The sequence below is a fragment of the Acanthaster planci genome, linkage group LG21 (assembly GCF_054643075.1).
Source record: "Acanthaster planci isolate LZ-2023a linkage group LG21, COTS_SCS, whole genome shotgun sequence".
Lineage (NCBI taxonomy): Eukaryota > Metazoa > Echinodermata > Asteroidea > Valvatida > Acanthasteridae > Acanthaster > Acanthaster planci.
Genome location: NC_141797.1, coordinates 5913598 through 5941215, shown reverse-complemented (window position 1 = coordinate 5941215; position 27618 = coordinate 5913598). Strand labels below are relative to the sequence as shown.

At 41.0% G+C, this 27618-nt stretch overlaps 1 protein-coding gene and 1 long non-coding RNA gene across 2 annotated transcripts; one reads left to right on the top strand and one right to left on the bottom strand.

Moving 5' to 3' along the window:
- The first annotated feature begins 336 nt into the window (after positions 1 to 336).
- LOC110989769 (uncharacterized) lies at positions 337 to 2540 on the top strand. Its single transcript, XM_022254388.2, has 2 exons — positions 337 to 2062; positions 2206 to 2540. Exons 1-2 carry the CDS (start codon positions 1204 to 1206, stop codon positions 2400 to 2402), a joined length of 1056 nt encoding a protein of 351 aa, XP_022110080.2. The 5' UTR covers positions 337 to 1203; the 3' UTR covers positions 2403 to 2540.
- Positions 2541 to 15529: 12989 nt separating this feature from the next.
- Positions 15530 to 23742, bottom strand: LOC147795730 (uncharacterized). The gene is made up of 2 exons (XR_015423645.1): positions 23595 to 23742; positions 15530 to 15782 (listed from the first exon to the last, which is right to left on the bottom strand). It is a non-coding gene; the product is annotated as an uncharacterized LOC147795730 (long non-coding RNA).
- Between the last annotated feature and the right edge of the window lie 3876 nt (positions 23743 to 27618).

Below are 27618 nucleotides of genomic sequence, written 5' to 3'. Positions count from 1 at the left end.
TTTATATCAATCTCTTCCTTCCTGCCACGGTTGCCACGTGACCTTACAAGAAGCGTCACAACAGACTAAAAATATCAGGCATTGCAACCTTGGCATGATTTCAACTACACTGATGAATTCTACTTGCTTCATTGCGATCTCTGTGTTGGTTATTTGCATCCTAAAACGTAAAATGAACGCTAGCAAGAACCTCAAAGGCCAACCCCCCAAAAATAAACAAAAACAAGACAAAAACAAAAAAGTCGGTCTTTAGTCAGCGCGCGCGTCGATATTGAACCTGCGCGTCAAAGTTTTTTTTTCCATTTTTTTCTCAAAATTTTCAAAACAGCGCCCTCTATTTCGACCGCCTGAATATCCGCGAGTAGACTGATTCCCGTCCACAAGTCAATAAGTCGGAAAGGCAATTTGTCCAAGGAACCAGACTAATCCGTGGGCAGCTCGTACCCGTGATAGATCCGTTACGACTGCCTAATGTTGATGTCGAACATAAACAGTCGATCATGGGTAGGTTACAAAGTTGCAGCCAGCTGATCAACAATGGCGGGATGACGTGTGACTTGCTACTACTAGCCTTTGCTATTTGATTAAATATGCCACTCAAAGAACGAGAAATTGCAGTATTAAAAAATGCGTCTAGTGAGGCACCGTTGGATGTCAAATGCAGTCATTTTCCACTTCAAAATGCCAGCTTACCAGAAAGAAAAAGTCACTGGAAGTCTAGTCCTGTACATATTTTTTTTAATTAAGCAAGTATGACTTTTGTCAATAATTTCGTCAGTTCCTTTTTCGATAGCTAGTATTGATGGACTGCACCAAGTTACAAGTTGCAACAAACACATCGAGCAGCCATAGTACCGTTGAGCCATACGACCACCAACAGGAAAAATGAATACGCATATTCCATAGTAAAGAATTCCTAACCAGGAAATAAACACAAAATGCACTTTGGTGGAGAATGGTTAGCGGTTCGCGTAATGCATGGGTCTGACTACACTTTCCATTTTGATCTGAGGCAGTATGCAGGGACATTCATTTACAAACCTGGCAAACGCGTTACTTGTCTGTTAACTACCATTTTGGAAGACTGATAAAGACAGTTGAAAATACCTGATAGCATTTTCCCCAAGACTCTCAACCATTTTGTCTCAATAAAAACGACGTGAAGAAAGAACTGACACCAGTTTGGTAACAATTGCCATCGACATGGCACCTAAATACCCGCACATGATGGTTTTGCCTTCCGTCGAGGCTGTCTTGGTATGTTTTTTGTCAACGATGATCGCATGGAGTGCAGGCTTGGGAGACGGCACTGTGATCCTGACAAAGGACGCTCATGACCCTGCAACAGAATACGTTCAAGTTGTGGAGGGTGGAACACTAGTTCTGCATTGCTCTGTCTCGACGGCTTTATTACACGGAGTGTGGTGGGGGAAAGAGGTTGAAAACAGACGCATTTATTTAACAGGAAACTTACAGTACAACCTAAATCTGACAACAAACGATTGTGGTGTTGCTGTATCGAGGAGTGCCAACTTCACCGAAGATGAAATGAATTACTGCAGCTATCCTCTTCGGATAAATCGAGTAGACGCTTCCGATGATGGATTTTACTTCTGTTTTGCAAGATGGCGATTAAGTGCCAGTAGTCCAACCGTAACCAAAGATGCATCTGGACCTATTGAAGTATCAGTTATAAACTTTTCAAACGGCACTCCTGAGTGTGAGTTAACTCGGGATTCTGCCAGTGGAATTTGGGTGAAGTGCGAGACCGAGCACGCTCACTCCGGAGTGAAGATCACCTGGACGGTTGAGGATACGGGCCAAGTACTCTCTGTCCAGAGTGCCACGAACCGCACTGATCCCAGTGGACGACAGTGGGTCGAGAGCTCACTATCTGTCAGTCAGAAGATGCAGAATCAGGTCCTGATTTGTACGATCACGAGTCCTGCCTTTCCGGGCAGGAACCAGACCTGCTCTGTCATTCCAAGTGTAGGGACTGTCTCACCCACACAGAGTCTTGACGCCGCAAATGCCGAACTCACGGAACCCACTCTCTCAAGAGGTAGCACAGTTACGTCTACACATCAAATATCTGTGGCCCACGAAGTGCCTTCGGGGTACTTTATTGTTTGGACCCCTTGGGCAATCATTGTGGGTTTCTCATGTTTCAGTTTTTTCATTTGTCTGTTCTGCATTTTGAAACAGAAGAGACAGCAAAGGGACAGAAGGGTGGAAAGGAAACAGCTCGGGGCAACGCGGACAGCAGGAGACAGGAGCGACGGCAAAACAAACAGAAGCAACGGGGCAGATGTCTCGCACACCACCATACAAATGCTCAGCATCGGGGGCAGAGCAGTTTCGGCGCGGGGAACAAGCTTCTTGCTTGGGGAAGAAACGTGTGAGCCCTCGTATGAAAAATGCCATAGTGCTGCCGTTGGGAATTCTTGTGTGACATACGAGACAGTCCCCCTTGAGGACAGCGACACTGACTCTGTGACCCGGGAGAAACAAGAATATGACACGTTGTATCAAAAAACACTGCCTGCCCCCACTGGTCGATAAGGCGGGAAAGCGGAAGCCCAAGAAGCGAGCTGTGCAAGTCATGGTAGTTGCGTCGTGTACAAGACACTCAACCCAGGGGACAGCGACTGTGACTCTGTCACTCATAAAAACAATCATCAGTATCAAGAGCCTGACAATATCGACACTGGTGTCTTAGAAACAGGTCGTCTTGTCGACTGGGCCGCAATTAGCGACAGTGGCAATCCTGAAGACAAGGTAAATAGTTTGCCGAGTGATGAATCTGGCAAAGGGATGGTGGATAATCCAGTATACGGACCGTACGTCGAGAAATCTAGCAAATACTAAAATAATGGTCCAAAGCTTAAAAAAAAATTAGGTAGGAATTTGGTCGTGGGTAGCCTAGACATTACTGTAGAAGGGTTCGACTACCGATGAAATGAGCAGCCTGGACCGATTAGTAGCACAGTGTTAACTAACCCTTGTACAATTGACTTCAGTAGTTCTTTCCCATCTGTTTAGTATTGTTTCTAGTTCAGATCTCGATGATGTTCCTTGTAATCTTTACTCCTGTTGCTTATTTGCAACGAGAATGGTTGAATACCACAAAGCCTGTCTCTAATAAAGTAATTTTTAGTTCGTCTGATGTTTGTAATAATACTTCGGAGTCAAGTCAACCCAGTATCACACACAGGTGTCCTGCGTGATCTTGTCTTGTTTGTGAGGTGGAAATTTTAATGGAATGAGGTGAAGGTCACCAACGTCTAAAACTAGAATACAGCGTAAAACACTTAAATTTTGCCAAATATGGTTCCTTTTCTGAACGCGAACTTCATGCCAGTTCACTTCAGCCTTCATTTGGGAGTTTCTGTATTAAGCTTGCAATCGGTAAAATGCATAATTGCGCAATGCCTAAATCAACTCTGGTACATATACTAAATTGTTTTCAGTCTTTATAAATCTGTTTTTTTTAACTGCAGTTGTTTATAATGTAGTTTTAGTGTTTTTACTATTTTTTTCACTCCAAGTCATCTGTCACCTTCCGTCATTGTAGTCAGGATGGCATGATCAAATGTCTATTTTTCTCTAGAATATTTCAACTACTACGGAATTGATCACGCTTCAGAGGAAACGTGGGCGTGTTGTTACTCAGTAAATGTTCGCTTGTGAGTTTTCTCTGTAAAACAACCCGAAAACTCTCTTATTGAATTGTTTGCCTGTTGCTATCGCCAAGTCATGACTTTTCTATTAAGAAAAATCTTCCCTCCCAAAATACGCAAGATGACATAACAGATTAACTCCAGTTGAATATTGTTGTGGTTTTAGTTGATTATTTGATCGTTTTGTAATTCATAGCAGGTAGAATCAAACGAAACAAGGTGTTGACATACACAATATTGTTGACCATTTTAAGGAAAATATCGTCTGAACTCTTCAATGACTGTTTGTAGCTTAATATCCATGTGTTTTACAAATATAAAGGGTGTTTCTCTGACGCCAAGAAGTACCAACCATCGGATAACAACGCGGACAAAAATGTTTCGCAATCCTGGTATACATCAAGTCGAAAAGAGTGTTGTAAATGTTTGTAAAATGTTTTTGTGTATTATATGGTTTTGTCTAGACTAAAAACAGGAATGCACCCCGCTGTGGGATTTTATAGTGTGTACTCACTCGACTCAAATTTTTGATCATAGGACTAGCATAACAAGTTTAGTTCAGTTAGCATATGTGAAATTCCGCCGATGCTTTATAACGACATCGTGCTAGGTTGTGTAGAGTAGCTGCAATAGGCCTTCTATCATTAGGATGTGGTAGACGCCTTGTACCATCGTGTATATAGCAAGCTCCAATAGACCAATTGCGCCCGCAAGGTCACGTAACTTAAAGTGGGTATTATATATCAACAAGCATATACCGGGCAAGATATGGGACACAGACTAGTTCTGACGAAAAGCATTTCTGTTCAACAGTTCGTTTGTAAATGATGACGATGGAACATTTAATTCAATGCTGTCATTCTTTACAATGTAACCAAACACGTTACATTACTTAAGTACTGAATATACCTAGTCATTAAATTGAGTAACATGACATAAAATAGGATTATACATTTGACAAATTAGATGACAACATTTAGGTTGAAGTTAGACAAAACAACCATACAATCTAACATAGGACAGACAAAATGACGAACAAGATAGAACAAACAAGTGTGAAACGACGTCGCATTAATAGAACACATAAATAAATATGATTTAGGAATATAAGCCGTGCAACTGGGTTTTTAGTTTTCTAACAAACACAGATAAAGAAGTTAATAATTTGAGAGAATCAACTACACCATTTCAGTACAAGATATCTTAATGAATAACATCGTTCTTAGCCAATGACGTTCTATTAAATTAGACATACCAATTTCCCCTCACACTGCTTCGAGTATTATAATTATGAATGCTAGATGCTAAAGTAAAACTAGAATTAAACTTGAAAAGGAGTAGATTGTGCATAAGTTTGTACATGAATTTTCTCAGATTAAGTTCGTACAAATGGTTACATTGGTTACAATAGGTTTAATTCAGCAAACAAAGGAGCAGAATGATCACGATAGGCAGCATTCAAAATGATGCGGACCGCTCGTTTCTGTAAAGTGAGCAATTTGTTATATTTGGATGTCATGCAGCCCCAAGTTAAAATGGCATAATTTAAATATGGTTATATGAAAAAAATTATACAATGTTAATTAAATCTTACTCGGAAGATAATATCTCAAAATATGGAGGGCCTAACGTTTCGATCCTAGCAGAATCTTTCTCAAAGGCAAAATGACAATTAAGTGGACAGGACAAACAAGCAAATGGACAATCAACCAAGCATGGATGAATGCAAGAGGATAAAAGGAAAGGTCAAGAAAGCTGCAGGCTGGATAAAGGGGCAAAGGATAAAGGGGACTGCATGAAAGGCATGGTTGAACAACAAAGGCATATCTTAGACGGTTCATGATACCAATACTCTTGGATATTTTTTCTCTTGTTGATCAATATGACATTTCCATGTAAGGTTTCCATCAATGATTATACCAAACAAATTAGTATCTTTAACCTGCCTTAATATCGTATTATTTAATAAAGATGGAGCAGTTAGCGGGTACTTGTATTGACTTGTACACAAAAAATAATATAATGTGATTTAAGGGGATTGATACATAATTTGTTACCTAAGAGCCATGAACTGATTTTTGTAATCTCCAGGTTTAGGTTTTGAGTAGCTTCGTTTACATTAGTGTGAGAATACAACCAACTCGTACCATCAGCAAATAAACGGAATGTCATACAATCTGAGGTATTACATATGTCGTTGATATAGAAGAGTAAAATTGTATCTAGAGTGAAGGCCGTGGCATGGATGAAAAATCAAGAGTGGTCACCCGAAATTTGGTTTATGCACTTTGTTTGATTGCTCGGTCTAATGTCGTCTATTAAGGAAGACTTATAAACATACAGAATCACCCTATACACCTGTTCAAACCATTTAAGGGAACCGAGTTATTTGTCCCCAATGCATGCAATGTGACAGTGGAGACTGATTTGTTTAATGCCGTGCATCACCTGTTACTGGACTGGTGAACAAACTCGTGTCCGTCGTACAAATCGACTCGTATGTGAGGTGTAATAAGCTGGATTACAAATCCCAGTGGCATGAAAAATACCGGCAACCCCAAAAATTAACCACGACCAAAAAATAATATAGCCCGCATATAAACACTGCAAAAAGACAAGTATTGCTTCCCTTTCAGTCCACAAAGTTGGAGTTAAGCAACCATGCCATTTGGAAAACTCCTAATTCCTCAAAACTCCAGTAATAACAAACAGTGGACAGCTGAGGGGTCAATAACAGGAAAAACAATACTCGTATGCAACTCTACCAGGATCCTGGTTTTGGTCTAAATTTCTGTCCGACTAGTGGCTAGGGACAAGAGTTCCGCGAAAGGGTTCCTGGGTCACCATTTCCAGTCCAGTAACCGTAATACGGGTGAAAACTGTCATATGATGCGCGATATGCGGAAAAGGGGGATCCCTGTATTGTTTCTTCTTTTTTGTTGGTGAAATCTTTGGAATTCCTTTCAGATTTCCGAGGGGGGTACAGTAGGTACAATAGCCTAAGAGTATATAGTCTTGGTTTCAAGACGTTAGTGCTTGAGAGCAGACACCGTGCATTGTGCGCCCCCTAACGACTCATAATTAGACCGTGCGCCAGCTCGAATTAACGTCTTGGGAATCCTGCAGCAGCGTTTTAACTTGTACTTTATTTTTTCCTCAGCTTTCCAAGGGAACCAATCAGCACAAGCTAAATTGTATGCATAATAAATTTCGATGACCTCAATAATACACCATGGTAAGGTCACATGCACCATGAGTCCCGTCAACACAGACACGACAACACAGACGTTCGTACAGAGTTAGCACGGAGTAGAACAGGTGATACTCAGACTAGCTTAGGCCTAGGTTATGACAGAGGATGCTGTTCCTGGTGACCCATAATCATGTCCAGTCAGTATGCCCTCCCCAGCTAACTAGAGCGTCATTAGAGACCATGTAGACCTTAACCTTGGAGGACGGAGTACCCGGACTGCAAAGGTGTTCAGGCTGCACTGAAAAAGGATGTTCCACATGTCCTCTTTCATTTTCCTTTCAATTTTTCGGGTGGTTGACCAATGAATTTTTGAGAAATTTTCACCAGAAGTAGACCAACCTTAAAATGCAGAAAATGTCCCTGCCCAGAAAAGTAGCCATTTTGAAAACCTTCCCTTCGGCAAAATGGCTCAAATGGTGCCACTTTCAAACCCGATTGCATCCAAATTGCTCAGAATTGGAAGCCCCGAGTCAGGCCCAGAGGTATAGTCTCATATTTCTTCAATTCCTCAGTTCCATGGCTCTCAGGACCCTCTAATATAGAATATTTTGAGTGTATAACTTTTATCAATGAGCTCGGCAGACTTATTTCTGGCCTAAATACGAGGGTGCACCCGTAACGGCTTGATTAAATCTAATCAACAGACTCGCAACCAATAATACGCTAGTGACCAATCAACGGACAGGAGATCCAGTCCACAGGAAACCAAAACCTGAGAGCAAACATTCAAAAGTCATAGATACACAATAATAACAACAACCAGATTTTACCTATGCAGGAAGCATTTAAAATGATTCAGTTGTGCATGGCTCATTCTATGGTTTCCTAAAGCCTCAATGAAGCAGTTAACATGTATTTACACTTAAATCAGGCTGCAGAGCGGGTTCTTACACTTCGACTAACAACAAAAGTAAAAAACAAAAAAAAAACCAACAAAAAACCATTATAGTTTGACGGTCAAATTACTGGATTTTCAATCTAAATCTAGCCTTTAATTAACAAGAAATGTAAATACAGGAGAGGCATTTCACTGAGTTACAACACACATTCACACACGCAGCCATGTACACGTACACGTCCTTGTACCATTGAACTCTTAACCGTTAATGTAAATTTCACTTGCAAGGAAATTGGCACATTCATACTAGCTCAGTATAAAAAATGTGTGAGTAAACCCCTTTAATTAAAATATCGATATTTTATTTACGACCACTTTACTTACGATACCCCCAGCATTATACAAAGTCACATGTATTGAGGAAAGGCCGTCCTCGAAGTTAAAAGTAGATAGACTAAAAGCTCTTACAAAGTATTCAAACCTTCATTTGCCTCAGGCGGCTTGTGTTGAGGATTAAACCGTATAAAAAAATCGCTCCCGAACTTTTTATGAACCTCTCTCTAAATAACATAGTTTCATTACTGAAACTATATGATCAATCTTTGATGATTCGGAAACCTATATTGTCGCAATGCATTTGATACTCCCTTGACACTAATTCCAGACTTATTTAGACAACCCCCCCCCCATTTTCCAGGGACTAGACGATGTGTGTGGTGCAGAGAACATGGCGAAATTACGAGCAACCGTCGACTCGCTGCTTGACATTGTTACTTAAGCCTATTGCATTTCTGTTCCTGCCGTGTTCGATACTAATTATCCACATCACCAGTATGTAAAAGCCTGTGGAATTTCATTTCATTTAACTGTTGAACACCAGTAACCAACATAAACCAATTTTAGTCTTGTTTTATCCTGCTTAGAGGCGCGATGGACCATTTTAATCTATAGTATATCTTTACAGATTAAGGCCTGGCCAAGATATTGGATCTACACTTCTTTCTATTTCATTATTTCCATTACAAACAAAAGCGCACTTACAAACGGATTGATACTGGTACCCCAAGAAAGAAAGAAAAAATAAATAAATAAAAGGTTGCACTTGTTCTCAAATGGCTTCTACCAACAAGGACTCCAGCGATCACATTCAAACTGAACTGCACAGTCAAATCCATGGGAGGTAAGATATGATCACAGAGCTTTAAAAAACAGTCATGGAGCCAGGAATGAACAATACACCATATTCCTTTTACACACAGGGCAGAGGAAACATATGCAATTGCACTTAGGTTTAAATAAATAACAATGTGTTACAGTATAAATGATCCCGGAAAGAAGCAAAATTGTAAATCAGAGCTGAGGTACAGATAAGTTCGATAAAACAACCGTGTATAATACTGGCCTTGATGTCCGAAAGAAACGGAAAACAGTCAGCCAAACACACTTAGTCAAACAAACTCGCTTCTAACTGCAAAACATTTTAGCAAACAAAATAAAACCGAAAGCAGTTACATATGTTTAAGTAGGTTATATATATAAAACAGCGCCTAGCCACAACGGAAGTCTGTTGAAATGAACAAGTAAGTACTTTTTATTTTTAAGTTATTGAACTGAATCAAACCATGACGACATTCTGCAAGGAAGAAACAAGATCCCCCCATTAAGAGTTATTTTACAAATCCATATGAAATACTTTTGAACGATGTATGGGTTTGTGTTGAATGTGAACAGATTTTGTTTAGTTCCACCATTGGTATGTATAGTGACCAGGGAAATCTAGCTCATGCCTTGGTTTGTACAGTGACCAGTGAAATCTAACCCCTGGCTTGGTTTGCACAGTAACCGGTGAAATCTAGCTCCAGTCCTGCTTTTTCAGTGGCCAGTTCTTCAATTAATAATACGAAATAATGATAACAGATTTATTTAGCACGTTTGACTATGGATACAATTGATACAGTGAAGAAAGCCCGTGGTGAAACGCGTTAGTTGTCATTATGACCGTGGAATAAACTAATGGATTTTGGCTAAGCTTTAAAAGTGTTGAGTGGATAAGTGCTATGGATGCTTTGACGAAGAAAGTTCCAGTACAGGGGATCAGAGATCGACAAGGCCTTGTCCCTGCCTTTTTGAATATGCGTGGAACTGGAGATTGTTGCTGGAGCAGAGACCACTTCGGCCAGGTGGGTTGAGTTTGAGAGATTCTAGCGCGTAAGTCGTGCATGATCATTGATGTTTTGAAGATTATTGTCCGACTGGTAACCAGTCACAGGAAAGGGCTTGCTTAGGGGCGGATCGGTAATTTTTGCTGGGATGGGGGAAATTTGTTCTTGGGTGTCACTGTACATGTACGTAGTTGTTGCAGTTGGTGCCGTCGGTGAAGCTATTCAACGTCTACATTGTGTCCTTAACCGTACACTGCACTCAAAATAAAACCCGTATGTGATTTATATTTTAAGCGGTTTTCCAACCTTTAGATGTAGACCCCTCTATTTGTTTCTCTGAAATTTTTTTCCGAGCACGTATGATGTTTTCTTTAGGAATTTCAGTGACAATATGTTTCACTTTAGACTAAGCAGCTTGCTCAAAACCAAACTGGAAGGGCTAAATCTAGCTCCGGAGATTTGGAAATGCTCAGAATTCGAATGCGCAATATTCTAAAACTGGTTTAATGGTTCTTTAATGAATGCATGAACGAGGAAACAACGGACCAGAAAATATTTATCGAAATTGCCTTATTCAATCAAGTATTCCCTTTTCGTTATCAAAATAAATCGTTGGACAGAATGAAAAAAGAAACATGTGCGAGTTTTCAATATTAAAGGGAATAACCGAGTAGGACGCTTTAGAGAATATTCGAGCTCTTGAGCTGAATCACAAAGAAGGAAAAAGCGAGATTACATAGATTTTCATCTGGAACACTGTGCTTCTAACGCAGCAGCAGACGATCTCTTGGCAAGCATCTTCGATGGATTTTGTTCTCCTCAGCTTAGCTTTCTTAACCTGTATTTTAAAGGAAGGGAGCCCTTTGCTACTGACAAGAGAATCACACCAACCAGTCGATGAGTTCATAAACGTCAGGGAGGGCGAAGTATTATCCGTGAACTGTTCTGTTTCTGACAAATTCTTGCAACAGGTATGGTGGGGTCGATTAATCGGATCCGAAAAAGTCTGGCTGACGGAAGAATGCATCATGCACTCCAGCGATTCTCGATTCTCGGTTTCACCCCGCCAGTTTGACCAGAAGTACAGTATTTATTCCATGCATCTAACGATGGTAAGTATATTTGTCATGCAGTGTGGGGTGGTAGTCAGTCGTTTGGTTACATCATGGTATCGGTACGGTACTTTCCTAAAGAGAACCCTCTTGCACAACGACAAGCGACATCGTTTCAAGAGAAACCATCGCTGTGTGATGTGATACAGCTATCGGCAATCCTAAGGTTACCATCACCTGGACAGTTGTTCCCATGGGTGATAAAAGCATCACAGGTAACATCTCAGGTTACGAACTATTGCAGAACAAACGCGTGAGGAGTGTTGTTAGATTTGGTAGGGAGCTATGGAATCAGACCTTAGTTTGAAGAGTGACCAGTTCTGCATTTCCAGGCCGGGAAAGGGAATGCTTCATTGTTCCCTTCGTTCCTGCAACTGTAAGTCACCTCACAACAAATTTCACAACGAATATCCCACATGTGACACATTCCAAATCTTGATATCATTTCGACTGTATTGATAGTTCTTACCTGCTTCACCGCTGCGCCGTCATTGTTCTGGTTATTTGCATCATAAAGCGGAAAAGAAGCGTGCAAGAACCCCCAAAATCTAACAATACCGACCGGAGAAACAACCAACACTGCTCTCGAAGTCATGGAAATCAAGCACAGTGGTGGGAGTGGCACAATCACGAAATCGGCGGATTGGAGACCATTAAGAAATACCGCGTGCAAAGTTGATGTGGACATAATTCGCGACCCTGTTTTCCAGGAGATAGAGGAAGGAGACATCGTAGACGAGCGTGTCAATAGCAGTAGGCCTACCGGCAACCCCGTGCGAACAGGACAAGATAGCGGCGACGTGATGGGAGGTAACAAGTAACAGCTCAAGACTTGAAAGGATTTCAGTGGATGATAATTTTGATATGGTTGATAATCCAATTTATCATTCCGGTGGTAGGAAGACGATAGATAGCAACTAAGAAACTTTAAGACATCTCAAAGCAAAAGAGCGATTTTATTTTATATGAACCCCCCGGTCCCCCCTGGCTATGCCCATGGCTCCAAGTCAGCCAGGCGTTGCGGGATCAGGTCCTGATCTGTATATTCAGGATCCCTAAAACAAACTCTCTCAAGTGAAAACGCGTGCTTCTCCACATCGCCAATGTCTGCGACCGCGGGAGTCCATCGTCCGCTGTTTGGACTATTTTGGCCATCATTTCAGGGATTTAATCCTGCATTGTTGTCTTTCTTATATGTTCTGGATTTGGAAGCAGAAGAGGCGGCGAACAGATGGAGACAGAGGGGGGATAAACAATGCAGGAACCGGGACCCCGGCAGTGGGACTCAGGAACAACTCGGAAGCAGGCAGGAGCGTGGGAGTTGGTATCTCGCCCTCTTTCACGCAAATGACCAGCGGCTGGAGTGGGGAGGCTACTGGAGCAAATCCAGCCTGTGAAACAAGATCCATACCCAGGGAAGGCGTGTGTGGGTCATCTCTCTATAAAGGAATACAGCCAGAGCACGCCAAATCACCTTCCCGTACCTGACGCCAATGCATCAAGTATGAATTCTTGTGTAAGATACGATGGGGACAGTGGGGACTGTGACAATGACTAAGTGTCCCAAGAGACTCAAGAATGTTTGTATCAACGATTTTGCCGGAAAGTAATTGCCCAAGAAATGAACTGTGCACGTAACACATAAATCAGTGTCATATAGAGCCTAAAAGTTGGCCCCTGAAGGCGCAGTTCAGGAGCCTTTGGATTTGAAACATTAAAAATGTTGACATTTGTAATTTATTTTTTCGAATTTGGAATAATTAAAAAAATCCACTCGTAAAAGGCCTTTTGTAAAATATTTGCCAGCAGATCAAATTATGGAGACTGAAAAATTACCTGACCTTAAAGAGAAATATCCTGCCAAATTTGACCTATCACTTCCGAAAATTTAAAACACATGAAGAACAGTGCATTTTGGTGGACTTATATGCAAATGAACAGGTACGGGATTATACTTAATGGTAGTCTTTCGATAAAAGCCAAAATAGTAACAGATTAAAATATCTTTTTTTTTTGGTAATTTATTAGGAAATAAACTTAAACATTAACCTGCTTTGACAAAAGATTCTAATGTATAATCTAACCTTTGCTGACAAGAACTGCATCAGGTCAACTCTACTGAATCTAGAGTCCATCGACTGCAGGTAGTTCAAGCTTTGCAACGTTGTACAATCTCATTTATACTCCCAGAACTGAGAGGTCGTTACCCAGCTGTCAATGCCGGGACAAGTAATTCAAAGGAATGTAAAAACTGAACTCCACTTTGGAACTTTTGCAAAATTTACAATTTATTTACAAAATCAAAATGTGTTTTGTCTGGTTGAAAGACTTTGGCTCCGATTACTTTTTCACAGACAGAAATCCTCGTCTTACAAAGATGGAATAGTGAATAAATTCACGTAATAAAACCTAAGATTACAAGGCCTTTTCTTTTGTTCTTTTCTTGTCGTACATTTCCAGAGTACAATTATTTCTCTCTTTACTTAAAACATTACCTTTAATCTCTGTTCTTTAAATTACAACATACACAAAATGATCATTCAAATCTTTGGTCCTGAGTCACACTGCAGATTCACAGATGTGTTCTTGTTAGATGCTTCCTCTGCAAGGTTTTCCTCCAGTTATTCATAGGCCGTCATCTGTGTGAGGTGGTTGTCAGTGACCACAGCCAACGAGTTTTTCCATCTTGTGGACATCTAATTAATATAAAGAGAAATCGAACCTCTCGAAAATATCTATCTTAGAGCAACATAAACCGTACAGCAAATCACATACTTCGGGAAATCTACTACAGTAAGAGAAATGCATAGATTGATACGTTGGTACAATTCAACCAATATAAGGTTTTCTTCTCCTTAGAAATTTTATATCAGGTAATGAACTTAAGCTTGTAAACAAATTAAATCTTTTCGAAAAGTTAAAACTTACGAGTTTTTTTCAGGTGTTTCTTTCAGGTTGAGTCTTCCCTGCTACCAAACTCCCAACGAGTTCTTAAATTAATGTAGTTTTGCCAAACGGTAAAACGTTGGCAAGTGTCAACCACTTTTATCAAACTTTTAAAAGTTAAACTGTTTACGGCTCCAACACCAGATAACTGTGTTGGCTGATGCACAGACTACAACCTACTTCTTAGCAAGTGGCAATCCAACATACATCCTCTCTATCTGCAAGCAACCTGATCTACTTGCATTACACTACTTCCCTCTGAATCTACCCAAAAAAAGGTTTTTTCCCTACAGCTACGCACAAAGGAGGATGAGCCTTTTCTTACACCTATACACAAAAACTCTTATATCATTAATTAGCCTAACAATATCGAACTAAATGAAAATGTGCAGCTGGACTGGTGACCCTACACTAAAAGAGATCATGGTGCGTACTATCACTGAACTAAGGGAACAATAAATATACATGAAGGCAACTCATGGCCAAAAGACAGTGAAAGAAAAGGGGGAACTGTAATACAAGAGTCTGAACAATGAACTTTTGGAATCAACTATTCTGCTGAAGGTAAGTAAAGAACAAGATAACAAGCAAAAAAAAAAAAAAAAATGGAACTACTGTGACACCATTTTCGGGTGACGTTTCCTCAATGTTACTCTGCGAGGACAAAGGGAAAATCCCGACATGAGCGTGTTTGGTGGTTTCAGTTAGGAATCATTCTTTCAAAAATTATCGACCGTGATAGGACGTCCCCATGTAAAATCCCCATAGGCAGGCCACGCGAGGGGTACAGAAGCTCACTGAATGACCCTTTACTCTCAGGCTTTATTTAGGCTCTGAAAACTGCTACCCGTTGATATTGCTCTGTATGAAGTTTCATGTGTCAGGAAGCGAGGATACATGGCCAAAAAATGTGTAACACAAAACAATTTCTCCAAACGACCCGGTTACCAGGAAATACTGACCAAAATGGTTCAGCATGATATTGAACACTCCTTACGCGCTCTGATTCTGATCCAAGTGCTCCATCTGGGCAGGGCTGCAGTCATATTCTATTTCTATTCTGCAACCATCGCAACTCTCTGGGGTGCAGTGAACTAATTCCAGCCCCAAACCGACATTTCTGGAGCTTCACGTGTTCAAAGTAGTTCACTGCACTCTATTGAATAACACTGTACTAGCAAAATACTATCCACTGAATCACAAACCATGGAACATGTTGGCCCTCTTTTGGGTGTCCCGGATAAAATAATTTGAAAGTGGGTTTCCCTTTGTCCTGTCATCATCACTTTTATACAAAAACGATCGTGTCAAATATAAAACGCATGCAACCGAAATTAACAGACACATTGAATTAGCACTTGTAACAGGGCCAAGTTATCAAGAGTTGTATTCTAAACTAAATGAGCACGGACATTAACCACAGGCATAATAGACCGACTAAACTGACCACACACGTGGGCAAGAGTGAGGACATTACGCACAAGCAAGATCACTTTGATTGTAGTTGATCGTGATATCCTTCACACTTGGAAACTTGCTCATGAAATCCAAATCAAGCTATTTTATTCAAGGTTTGTTTAAAAAATAGCAACAATACCCATTATATGAAAAAATGAATAATAACAGATTAACCGAGATTTAAAAAAAAACTGTTTGAACTGCTCCTGGCATAACCTCATCATGGACGCACTCTTGTAGGTAGTGTTCCTGACAAATACGACACCACGGCTTCCACAAATTATTGTCTTTGCAGAGTACGCCTCAGTCCCCGAGTGTTTATTTCTTGGAATTCTACACATAAAGATGAATAAATAAAACAAATAATGTCAATGAAAGAATTGAATGGCATATAAATTGAATAGTTTCCAATAAAAAAATCCCACTAATAAAAAGACGTAGGGTTCAGAAATTTGACTGGAAACCGATCTGTGAAAATAATGTAGGGTCATAAATAAAACTCCTGCATATAAGCAGAGCACATGTATTCAAAATCGATTTCACATTGGTTTTGCCTATTGCGATCGGTATTATATTTGTGTAGAAAACTGAAATTTAGGACTGAAAGCCAGGTCCACCTGCACAGTTATCAAAAGTCCGAAATGAAGACATCTAACGGCCGTGCAATTCCAAACAATTTTTTTCGGCAATTTCCCCTTTTCAAAGAAAGCAAAATTGGAGCAACGAGTTCTTCAGCCGGACTTATTTCCCGTGCGCAACATATGTGTCGGACGCGCGCCGGTCTGGTGTGACGACCCCAATTCAAACTTTCAATCCCTCACCGATGAAACTCGTGCAGACACAAGAAAGAGGGCGCCGTGTCCTATCCAGTCTTTGTGATGGAGATCAATGACTGCAACCCGTAGTCGTCGAGGGTATTTGCAGTGCGCACGTGTTTCTCGCTCATGGAAAGATTGACCCTTTTTATTGTTCAAATGGAATCAGTACGATGAATGTCTCGCAGGAATCTGGGGATTCCTTTCAGACATCTTGGGGGGATGTGTTAAGCAACAATAGTCTGGAATGTGTATAGGGATTGGACATATGGGGGGGTACCCCTCGGTCTCATTTCTTGCTGGGTATAAGAATTACCTCGTACCTTTCCCCTCCCAGTGCCTTATGTGGGCGCTGGGAGACTAACAAACTGTTCTGCCAGTTATCAATTATTTAATAATCTGATAGTCAATATGAGCCAGTGCCACAGATTATGTCAGGTTTTGTGTAGAATTTGCTTTTTCCAAACGAATGGTGCCACAACAATTGCGTCAAATCACCAAATGGGTTGCCCACCGAAACCTCGGAACTAAGGACATTATTTTTCGTGAGGGTGCTACTATTTTTCGAGGCTTCTAATATTAATCGAACCTAGTAGACAACACATAAATTCTTTTCATGTTCCATCTTCCTGATAAATTGAGTCCTCCAAACTGGGTTAAATAAGCTAAAATTCTTGCAACATTACCGTGAATTAAAACATTTTAAACATCGCCCAAGCCACAAGGGACGTCTGTAAAAAGGACCCAGTAGGTGTGCCCTACTTGTTGATTTGTATGCTTCTACTAGAAAGTACCGGTACAATTAGTGTTACTTATAACTAATGTAGCTTGCTAAAAGCCAAACTGAAAGAGTGAAAACTAGCTCCAGCCTTGGTTTATACAGTGAGCAGTTCTTCATTTACTGGAAACGCAAGGGGACAGATCTAGTATTCCTGCTGGGAGGGGTGGGAAAATTTTTGTTCGCGGGGGGGGGTTACTGCATGCAGTTGTCGTCGTTGGTGATGCTGTTCAATCTCTTTGCAGTGTCAACCGTGCACTGCACGCAAAATAGGATCCCTATGGGATTGATATTTTTAAGCAATTTTCCAACCCTTGGATGCAGGTCCCTTATACGGGTGTGGAGTGACACCTGTCCGCCTGATGCTTTATCCACCCCTCCTTTCCAGTCACTGTAAGCCGCGTGGCCTCACAACAAATGTAACGACAGGGACGCAAAATATTACACATTCCAGCCTTGTCATGATTTCAGTTCCACTGATAATTTGGTTATTTGCATCCTCCAAACGTAAGAAAGGTGCTAGAAAGAAACTTAAAATCCCAAAACAAATTCCGACCTAAGACGAAACGAGAAATCAAAGAAATCGTGTGAAGTGGGAGGGGTGGCACGATCATGAAATCGGCGCATTGGAGACCATTCAGAAATACCAGTTGGACAGCTCAGATGGAGATAATTTTATGATCCTGTCATCCAGGAGACAAAGGAAGAAAACAACATTTTTAAACGTGTCGAAAGCAGCAACAGCTGTGCTGTACAAACAGCACCGACGTGTTGGGAGTGACAATATGAGCTTAAGACTTGAAAAGATTCCGGTGGATGATGACTTTGATCAGGAAATAGTTGATAATCCCAATTTATGAGGCTGGTAGCAAGACTTTGTAGCAACTAAGAAAGACATTTGACAAAAAACGCACAGAGTGGTGGGTGGCCCAATTCTGAACTGGGCGCATTGGAGACCATTCAGAAGCACCAGTTGCGAAGTTGAGATTCACGACATAATTCACGACAAGTTGAGGGAGGAGGCGGAATCATATACGAATATTCCATAGCATTACCAGCATGGCCCTGAGAAGAGGAAACATAACACTGATGTGTATGGAAATAGCGATAACCAGTCACAGGACTAAGAATATGACTGAGGGTGAATAGGCCTACATGGTTCATAATCCAGTTTATTGGTGTCCTGGTGGCCAGACTACACTGGTCCATCGTTTTGTCATTTGTGCCTCATGTTTCTTTGAGGCAACAAAAATACTCAAAATCTAAAGAAGGGTACCAAACAACTAACCTGATGAAGTTTAAACGCAATGATTGTTGTATTTATCCGAGGCAAAACAAAACAACGAAACGGAACAGAAAGGAACGGAAACAAAAGATATCCTAGGATCTCAATTACACATCAATTCGGCCTGAATTCAGCATTTCGGAAACGTTCCCATTAGTTACACAGCAGCCCGCAATGTCGCACATTACAACCAACAAATTTAACCTCTCGCGTCAGGCGTTGTGTCAACGCTGGTCTGCGGTTAGCTGAGTTAAGAACAAACTACCAACTGCAATCTTAAAAAATCCGTCTTATGGCACATCGTTGGAACTGTAATATTTTCACTGTATCAAGATTGACCCCTTGCAAGGAAGAACAAAGTCATAGGAAGTCTAGTTCTATGCATATATTTAAACCTAGTATTATTTTCAACTATTATTCGTCAGTTGTTATTTTCTTGGGGGGGGGAGCTGGAAATGATGACTTTAAGCAAAGTAGGCCTACATATTTTTATTCCCTCGTGCAACCAAAGTACAGCGGAGTCATACGACCACATAATACATGTAACAGAAAAAACCCAGCATGTTCTATATTAAGAAACAATAACCAGGAAATGAAACTGAGAAATAAACAGTGATGCACTTCGGTGGCAGGTGGTTAGCAATACGCGTAATGGGCCTGACTATACTTTTATTTTGACCGAGGTCGTATGACTTCTGTCCTTTTGAAATCGACTATGGTTGGCCGTAGGTACAAAAGTAAAGAACATTTCAGCAAGTGTTCAGTAAAAATTCCACGAAGTTATCAGAACACTAGATAATAATATACATTCTAATAAATACTGAAAGAAAATACAACCCTATTTAAAGTCAATGAGACAAGCATCTACACGTATTTTGAACGAATTGAACCTAAAATTGAAAACCCACACGAAGGTGATATTTCTGCAAACTTTGGCCGCCCATACAAGTTGAAGGCTAAATTATATTTGTCTTTTAAGCTGGGCAAACACGTTATTTCTCTGTTATAGACCCTTCCGGAAAGATTTATAAGGACAGTTTAAAATACCTGATAACGTTTTCGCCAATGTCAACTATTCTTTTCTCGATAAAAACGACGCCAAGATCGATTTGACACCGTTTCTTCTTTGCAACCATTTGGTAACAAAACTATCAATATGACACCTAAATACCAACCGGTTATTGTTCTGCCTTTTGTTGAAGCTGTCTCGGTGTGTTTTTTGTCAACGATGGTCGCATGGAGCGCAGGTTTGGGAGACGGCGCAGTGATGTTGACAAATGGCGCGGGTATGCCAACAACAGAATTTGTCAATGTTGTGGAAGGTGGAACACTAATGCTGCAATGCTCAGTCTCGACGGATTTATTACAAGGAGTGTGGTGGGGGAAAAAGGTTGAAAACCAAGATATTTATTTCACAGAAAACTTACAGTACAACCTAAATCTGACAACAAACGATTGTCGTGTCGCTGTATCGAGGAGTGCCGACTTCACCGAAGATGAAATGAATTACTGCAGCTATTCTCTTCGGATAAATCGAGTAGACACTTCCGATGATGGATTTTACTTCTGTTTTGCAAGATGGCGATTAAGTGTCAGTAATCCTGCGGTAATCAAGAATGCTACTGATCCTATTGTAGTATCAGTTATAAACTTTTCAAACGGCACTCCTCAGTGTATGTTAACACTGGATTCTGCCAATGGAATTTCGGTGTCTTGTGAGACCGAGCAAGCTCACTCCGGAGTGAAGATCACCTGGACTATAGAAGATACTGGCCGAGTACTCTCCGTCCAGAGTGCCACGAACCGCACGGATCCCAGTGGACGACAGTGGGTCCAGGGATCACTATCTGTCAGTCAGGAGATGCAGAATCAGGTCCTGATTTGTACGATCACGAGTCCTGCCTTTCCGGGCAGGAACCAGACCTGTTCTGTCATTGCAAGTGCAGGGACTGTCTCAGCCACACAAGGTCTTGACGCCGCAAATGCCGAACTCACGGAACCCATTCTCCCAAGAGGTAACACAGTTACGTCTACATCGCGAATCTCTGCGGCCCCCGAAGTGCATCATACGGAGTTCGTCATTGTTTGGACCCATTGGGCAACCGTTGTGGGGTTCTCATGTTTTATCTATTTTACGTGTCTGTTCTGCATTTTGAAAAAGAAAACATGGCAAAGGGACAGGAGGGGGACAGGGAATCAGAGCAGGGCAACGCGGACAACAGGAGACAGGAACGACCGGGTAGGTATCTCGCACACGACCACACAAATGCTCAGCATCGGTGACAGAGCAGGTTCTGCATGTGAAACAAAGGTCTTTCCCGGGGATAAAATGTTTGGGTCCTCGTATGATGAATGCCAGACTGCCGCTGGGACCGTGGACAATCCAAAATATCAACCTCAAGACAAAAAGCCTAGCAAACGCAAGAACAATGACTCAAAGCTTTAAAAAGATAGGTCACTCAGAACTTTGCAGTGGGTAACCTAGACATCACTGGCGAAGGGACTGAGTCTTCTTGAAATGAGCAGTTCGGACCCATTAGTCATACAGCATAAAATAGCCTGTGTAAAATTAATTCAAGGAGCTCTTTCTAATCCGTTTGGCATAATTACCAGCTCAGACCACGATGATGTTCGTTGTATCCTGCACGAGTAGCCGTCATTGCAGCAAGTATAATTTAATATGGAGAGAATATACATTCAATTGTACGTTCTGCAAAACAGCTACACGTGTAGACACTGTAGAATACAACGAGCATCATCATGGTCTGAGCTTTGTGATTGAGTAGAGTCAGACACAATTACTTCATTCCAGTCTAAAAACTGGTGACCCACCAGGTGTGGTTCTACCGTAGGGAGGTGGGATAGACAGCCATTACCCCCCCCCATGCTATAACCCCCCCACAAAAAACTAAAAAAAAAGTCCTCTACTAGATTCCAAGTGGCGAAAGTTAAAAGTCACGTGCGAAGGGCTAGCGACCGACCCTCAAAGTTCGCTCGAGGACCGCGTATGGACCCTGCATGATCTCGTCTTGCGTGTGAATTGTAAACGTTTGAGGAATGAGTTAATTTATGGTCGCCAATGTCTTTGTAGTACTAGTATCCGCGTAGAACATTTAAATTTAGACAAAAATAGTTCCTTCCCTGAGCCCTAACCTTTATATTATATTGGTTTACTTCAGCGTTTATTGGAAATTTCTAAAAGCTTGCAATTGTGTGTGCAATGGGCCTGATGCTAGACCGACTTTGGCACACTTTTTCAAGGTGTTGACTTACTTATAAATCTGTTCATGTTTTTCCAGTCCTGAATTTTTATAATGCAGTTTCGGTGTTGCACTATGTATTTCCACGAGCAATTTCTCACCTTGCGTCATGTAAGTCATGAAATTGCACGATTTTAATTTCTAATTTCATTACAAATAATTATTCTAACTACGACGGAATTAATCAGGATGTAATCGAAAAAAATGCTTATGTTCTCGTTTTTCTCGTTAAATGTTCACTTGCGTGCGTTTTGTCCGTATTACAACCCTTAAAATTCTGTTATTTAGTTTTTTGTGCATTGCTATCAGAAAAGTAATGACTTCTCTATAACCTACTGTGGTTTTGTTTTATTTTGCGTTTAACCGTTCTGTAATTCTTATCCGGTAACATCAAACCTTTTTTAAAAAACAGAAGGCTTCAGAATACATAATAATGTCGACCATTTAAGGTCAAGTATCGTATTAAATGCTTCAATGGCTGTTTATAGCTTTAGCTCCATATATTTCTGAATTATGCATACAGTAAGGTTGTTTCTCTGGCACCGAGAACTAACAACCACAGGATAAAAACGGAGTTGCATAACATTAGAGGCTCCAAGTTCATGAATCATGTGAAAAGTAATATCTGTGATGGACACGTTCAAGGGACCAAAAAATATGGGCCTGATATTTTCCAATCCTTGTACACATCAAGTTGAAAAAGGTCTTATAAAAGTATTTTAGTGTAATATATCGTGTAGCCTATACCAAAAAACGAAACAATAGGCCTACAGTGCATTGAGATTTTATAGTGCCTACTCATTTGACTCAAAGTTTTAGTAATATGACTTGCAAAAATGGCAAATTTAGTGTACTTTGCAAATGTGAAATTTTGCTGATGCAGTCAAGGGTGTGTTTGGATGTGTAGAGCAAATGTATAAGTAGTAAAATCATAAAAGGATAAGAACGTCCCTTTTTTCTTTGTAGATGTAGCTTTTAATAAGTTATTAGTGCATTTGAATGACATCGAATCTGGGAGATTCATCCAGAAACCTGTAGTGCCTTAATAGTTCACGCGATAATCAGTGTGATAAGGCGCATCATCATAACTTGTATAAGTTTGATGCACAAGCAACCGATCTATAATCTGAGAGGGTATTTCTTTCCTGTCCTAATTGTCGCTGTGAAGATTTGGGTAATAATGTATTTGGGTGCCGTTCTGACAAAATCATTCCTGTGGTTTGTGAACAGTGGCATGTTGGCGGATCGGGTATTTAAGGCGGACACTACGCCTTTAAAAAGATGTGTTGTATTGTGATAGTCTGGTCTGAGTAGCAAAACTTTCCAGTTGGAGTTTCCAGTCAAGGTAATGTAACAGTCAAAGTACTTGTTACCATTACCTGACAATAAACCTTTTACGGTGGAAGGGTCACTTTTGAAGGTTGGAACAAAATTGACCTTTCCTCTTCCCTCCCCTATTTCTTTCGTCCCGTGACTAGGCAGGTTGTTCGTCCATCAAAGAACCATCCTGTTAGTTTTCACCCATTGCCCGCCACCCGTTGATAGTTCCCGTGCTTTGTGTACAGTTTCGTTTGTCAGGGAACAAGAGGACTCATAATAGCTTAAAAAGTGCAACATGAACTGCCAGAAAAAAAATATTTCCTCCAGATCATTCAGTAACAAGGAAATGGTTCATCATAATATTGAAAGCCCATATATACAAGCTTGTATTCCGATCGAAGCGCTAACTCTTGGCAGCTGGGCCGGAGTCATGTTCTATTTTTAATCTCAAACTATCGCAACTCACCTTCAAGGCCCATTGAAACAGTGTATAATCAACAAAGTTCAAGGCTCCATAACATACAACCTGACACTACTCGAGTTTCTCAAACTAACAAAAGCAAAAGAAAACAATTTAAAAAAATAGTCATGACCGAATTCTTTTCATTTCTTTTCAAATTTTGGTGTGTTGGCCAATTACAATTTTTATCATTCGCACAAAGAAAAAAAAACAATCAAAAACCTCACCCCTTGAAAAGTGATAATCCCCAAGTCTGCTGGCGGACTTTCCTCTACCGTTCTCGGGCTGTGGGGACCGTTGTCCATTGTTCAATCAGCTCTACCGTACCCTTGGATGGAAGCCCCCAAACCCAGGTGATCCGGGCCTATATTTCCACAATCCCTCCAGGCGGCCAGACACTCTTTTTGAAAAGAAACCGTGGGTGTAGTGCACTGTTTATACCAATGAGTGGAAATTTCACTTAATATCAGTTCACTGCACCTCTGAAATAATATTGCACATGACTCTATATTGCAGGTCACTGTAACAAATGGTGTCATCTGTTGCCTCTCGTTTCTGAAGTCTCTGGTAAAATACCTTGAAAGTGGGGTTCCGTGTCTGTTATCACCTATACATACAAAAATAGCAGCATCAAATTTTACTTGAATTGTTTCAGTCAAACTAACAGGCAATCGAAACAAACGGACAGATTGAGCCTGGTTTAAAAAAACTATTGAGGGGGCTACAGAACAAATATGAAAGAGAAAGTGTATGCAGGGCAAAATATCAACCAGGAGAGTGCAGATTCATCACAAATATATTCCTCAGTAATGATTGTGTACAATTCAAATCAACTGCTAACCGCAACAAGGAAGTTTACTTAAAAAAACAATGACTGTGAAATTCTCAATCGACTAATGCAGATAACAGATGGGATTCAATCGCTGAAGGCGTCTCTCAAGCTGTTATATGGGCAGTGGCCGATTTCACGGTCGTAGGTGAAACTTCCAAGCAACCAATAACCATCGACTTGTACACTAGGGAATGATTGCAACAGTAACTTGGTGGTCAAACATGCAAATAAAACCGAATGACTTCCAGGAGAAAAGGATCCTCTCTTCATATTTAGAATTGGGAGTGTACGTATGATTTCCCCCTAAACAGGACCCAACAGTCTCGACAGAGTGCGGCCTCGGTGGTATGCATTATTCATTATTTTGTCGAAGGCTTGAAAGAATCATTAGTCATCTATGTGTAATAAGGAATAAGGATGTCCAAGTGAGTGGCTTTGGGCAGTGGCTTTATAGACGGGTGGTAAACAATCCTGGATGGTAATTACGCAGTCGTAAGTTCTATCTCCTTCATCGGTTTCTGTTCTCTTGTCTTCTTTATAGTTAACATAAGCAGGAAAGAGGATCCTCACACAATATACCGGACGCCTATGCTGGATTTTATGGTCAAAACGAATTGTGAAAACATTTATATGCATGCTATCTATCGTACACGAGATAGGAACCACAACCAGTAACCGTTTGGGGAAAAAGTAAAGTCCCTGGAAATTTGGAGGTCGAATGGTTCGGGCCTGGGCTTGGCAAATGTGGGTTTACTCTTCCGTTGGGCTAGATTCTTTGAATTCATGGCAGAACATGCCCCGGCATATATAATGAGTCACAGGCTGGGGTATCACAAAAAAAGAAAAAGATTTGTTCAGCATGAAAGGTACCATGTCCTATGAACAGAGTGAAAAAAGAAATGAAATGTGGCGTACAACGGGATGTGGCAGTACATTTCTGTAAAAGTGTCCCTTTTGTTCAATTGAATGTGTTTGTCTTTTCCTTTTTTTATCCAATATTTTTAGCCTGTGTGTTCCCTGGAATTTTTTTCTTGTGTCAATTTCCCTGATCAGAAGCTCTTTTTGACAGGCTTACTCTTAACACATTGACCATTGTTAAATTCAAATTCAGGAATTGTGTGTGCCACACTTTCTACTCTGAATAGCGCCGCTATTAAAAGATTGTTTGACCCCCCATGGCTTTCGATTTTATGCAGGAATGCTTTGTCGTACCTTTCACATTCAATCCCGATATCATTTAATGACTTCGTTAAAGCCACTGAATTATACACTTTACAATGACAAAAGTCGTGCTTGCAAATGTGAGCTAAATAAGAGACCCGGAGATAATGCAAGCACCGAGAACGAGTAAAACTAGTGGGCGCTAGAATTCCAAGATTTGCGGGTGCGCAACAATATATTTGTTGGAACTCCCGTCTGCTACGCCAGAGTCGGTCCTATGCTGCCTTACATTCCAAGGGCAGTTCCCTTTTTTTGGTCCACAGGGCATCCGCCTTTATGCGCGTGGCACAAAATCACTCGCCTGCATAGTGGTAGCCATGCAATTTTGCTGTTGATGCGTCGGACTATTAAAAAATATATATATCATTTTGCTTTCTTGTGTTTGTTACAAAATCAAGGGATAAGTGTTTCACTTTTCAAAACGAAACCAGGATGTCATTGTGTTTGTTACAGTCGTATAATTATTGTATCGTTTTCAAAACGAAACCAGAAAGAAGAAAACAATTCTGTCGCTGAAACGAAAATTGAACTTCGTATGTTTGTTTAATTCATTGTGTCAAGTCTTTACTAATATATCTGTTTAGCCATCGAAATTGGGTACAATTTGATGAAATTTAAATATCCTCACCCCCCAAACTGGCCGTCCAAATAAATCGATGTTTCAATTAAATTCTTTTTGCAAGCTCAGAGATCTTGAGAATGCAGTGTGGAACCTCCATTGCACGAAAAATATGTTGGAAAAGAGGAAATGTTTCACAGCTAAACAACATCGAGATGATTTACGCTGAGTAAAGCTCAGATTTGAGGCCTTCAACCGGTGTGGAGTTCATTGAGCGTATGACTGAGTAGGCCTACATATCTCATTGGTATTGCAGGATATAAAGCCAAACCACGGCAAACATCATTTGTAAATCGTATGGCACTAGCAGGAAAGGGGAGAGTGTGGTATTTTAGTAACCGTTAACCTCCAGGAAATCCATCCCATAAAATGAAGTGGCGAAATCACCATGTGATTTGGCAGGGATACATGGCTGCCAACCAATCAGCTTTTTAGCTTGATTTTGCACCAGTCAGTCTGAACAACCTCGTCCTTCACAAAAGCTGTTATAAATCACCCAAGTTGGCCTGGCAAGATTTGATGCGAAAGAGCCTTGTGGGGATCGTCGTAAGCCAACTTAAAAAGGCAAAATACATTCCACAGAAAAGCGTGACTTCATGATCCGAGTTACAGTAAGGAATTGATCCATCTGCCTTGATGATGGTGATAATGATGGCGGTCTCGACTGGGTCATTACCACTGCTTAGGGCGGCTCAGTGGGTCTCCTTCCTCCTGCATCTCTTTTACCTTATTAACGCCCTACGGGAAACCGGCGCTCTGACACTTAACAAATCCAATGCTGATCCACCGGTTGAATACATTGACGTGATAGAAGGAGAGACTTTGTCGATGAACTGCTCCGTATCGAAAGCAGATCAGCGAGATAAGGTTGTTTGGCAGAGGCTTGGTGAGTCCGACATAATCCTGACAAAAAACAAAAAAGTGAAAATAAAGGGCTCCCGTGTGTCGATGGAAATGTATGAAGATGCTAGCAATTTCACGTATAGATTAACAATACTAAACACGTCCACTTTGGACGACGGGAAGTACGTTTGCGTTGCTACGTGGAAGAATAGCACTAGCGTGAGCTTCGGTAACGTGACGGTATCGGTCAAGTTTTTCCCACAAGACAACCCTGTCTGTTCAATAGAGGATGACTATCCTACGTGTGACACGGCTCAAGGCAACCCGCCGGTGACAATGAACTGGACAACCCATGGCACTGGACAAGTCCTGGAGGGCTCCACTCCTATTCATTACGCGGACGGCAAAGGAAGGAGTCATCTGCGGAGCGAAATCCATACTCAGAAAGTGAATCTGCGGAACCAGGTCCTGGTTTGCACCGTCTCTGGTACAGGGGTCTTCTCGGGAGTTAGGCGGATCTGCTCCATATCAGTGGTGAATCAGAGCACTGCGCCTGAAAACCTCACAGCCGTTGTGATCCCGGTAATCCTTGTGTCAACTTTCTCTGTGTTGGCGGTAGTTATTCTCCTTCGGAAGAGGCACAGGAGAGGTAGAACTGCTGTCAAAAGGAAGTCAAAGACAAACTCGTGCGCACCGGTTGAACATCTCCAGAACGCCGCCGTCGTCGTTCCGTACT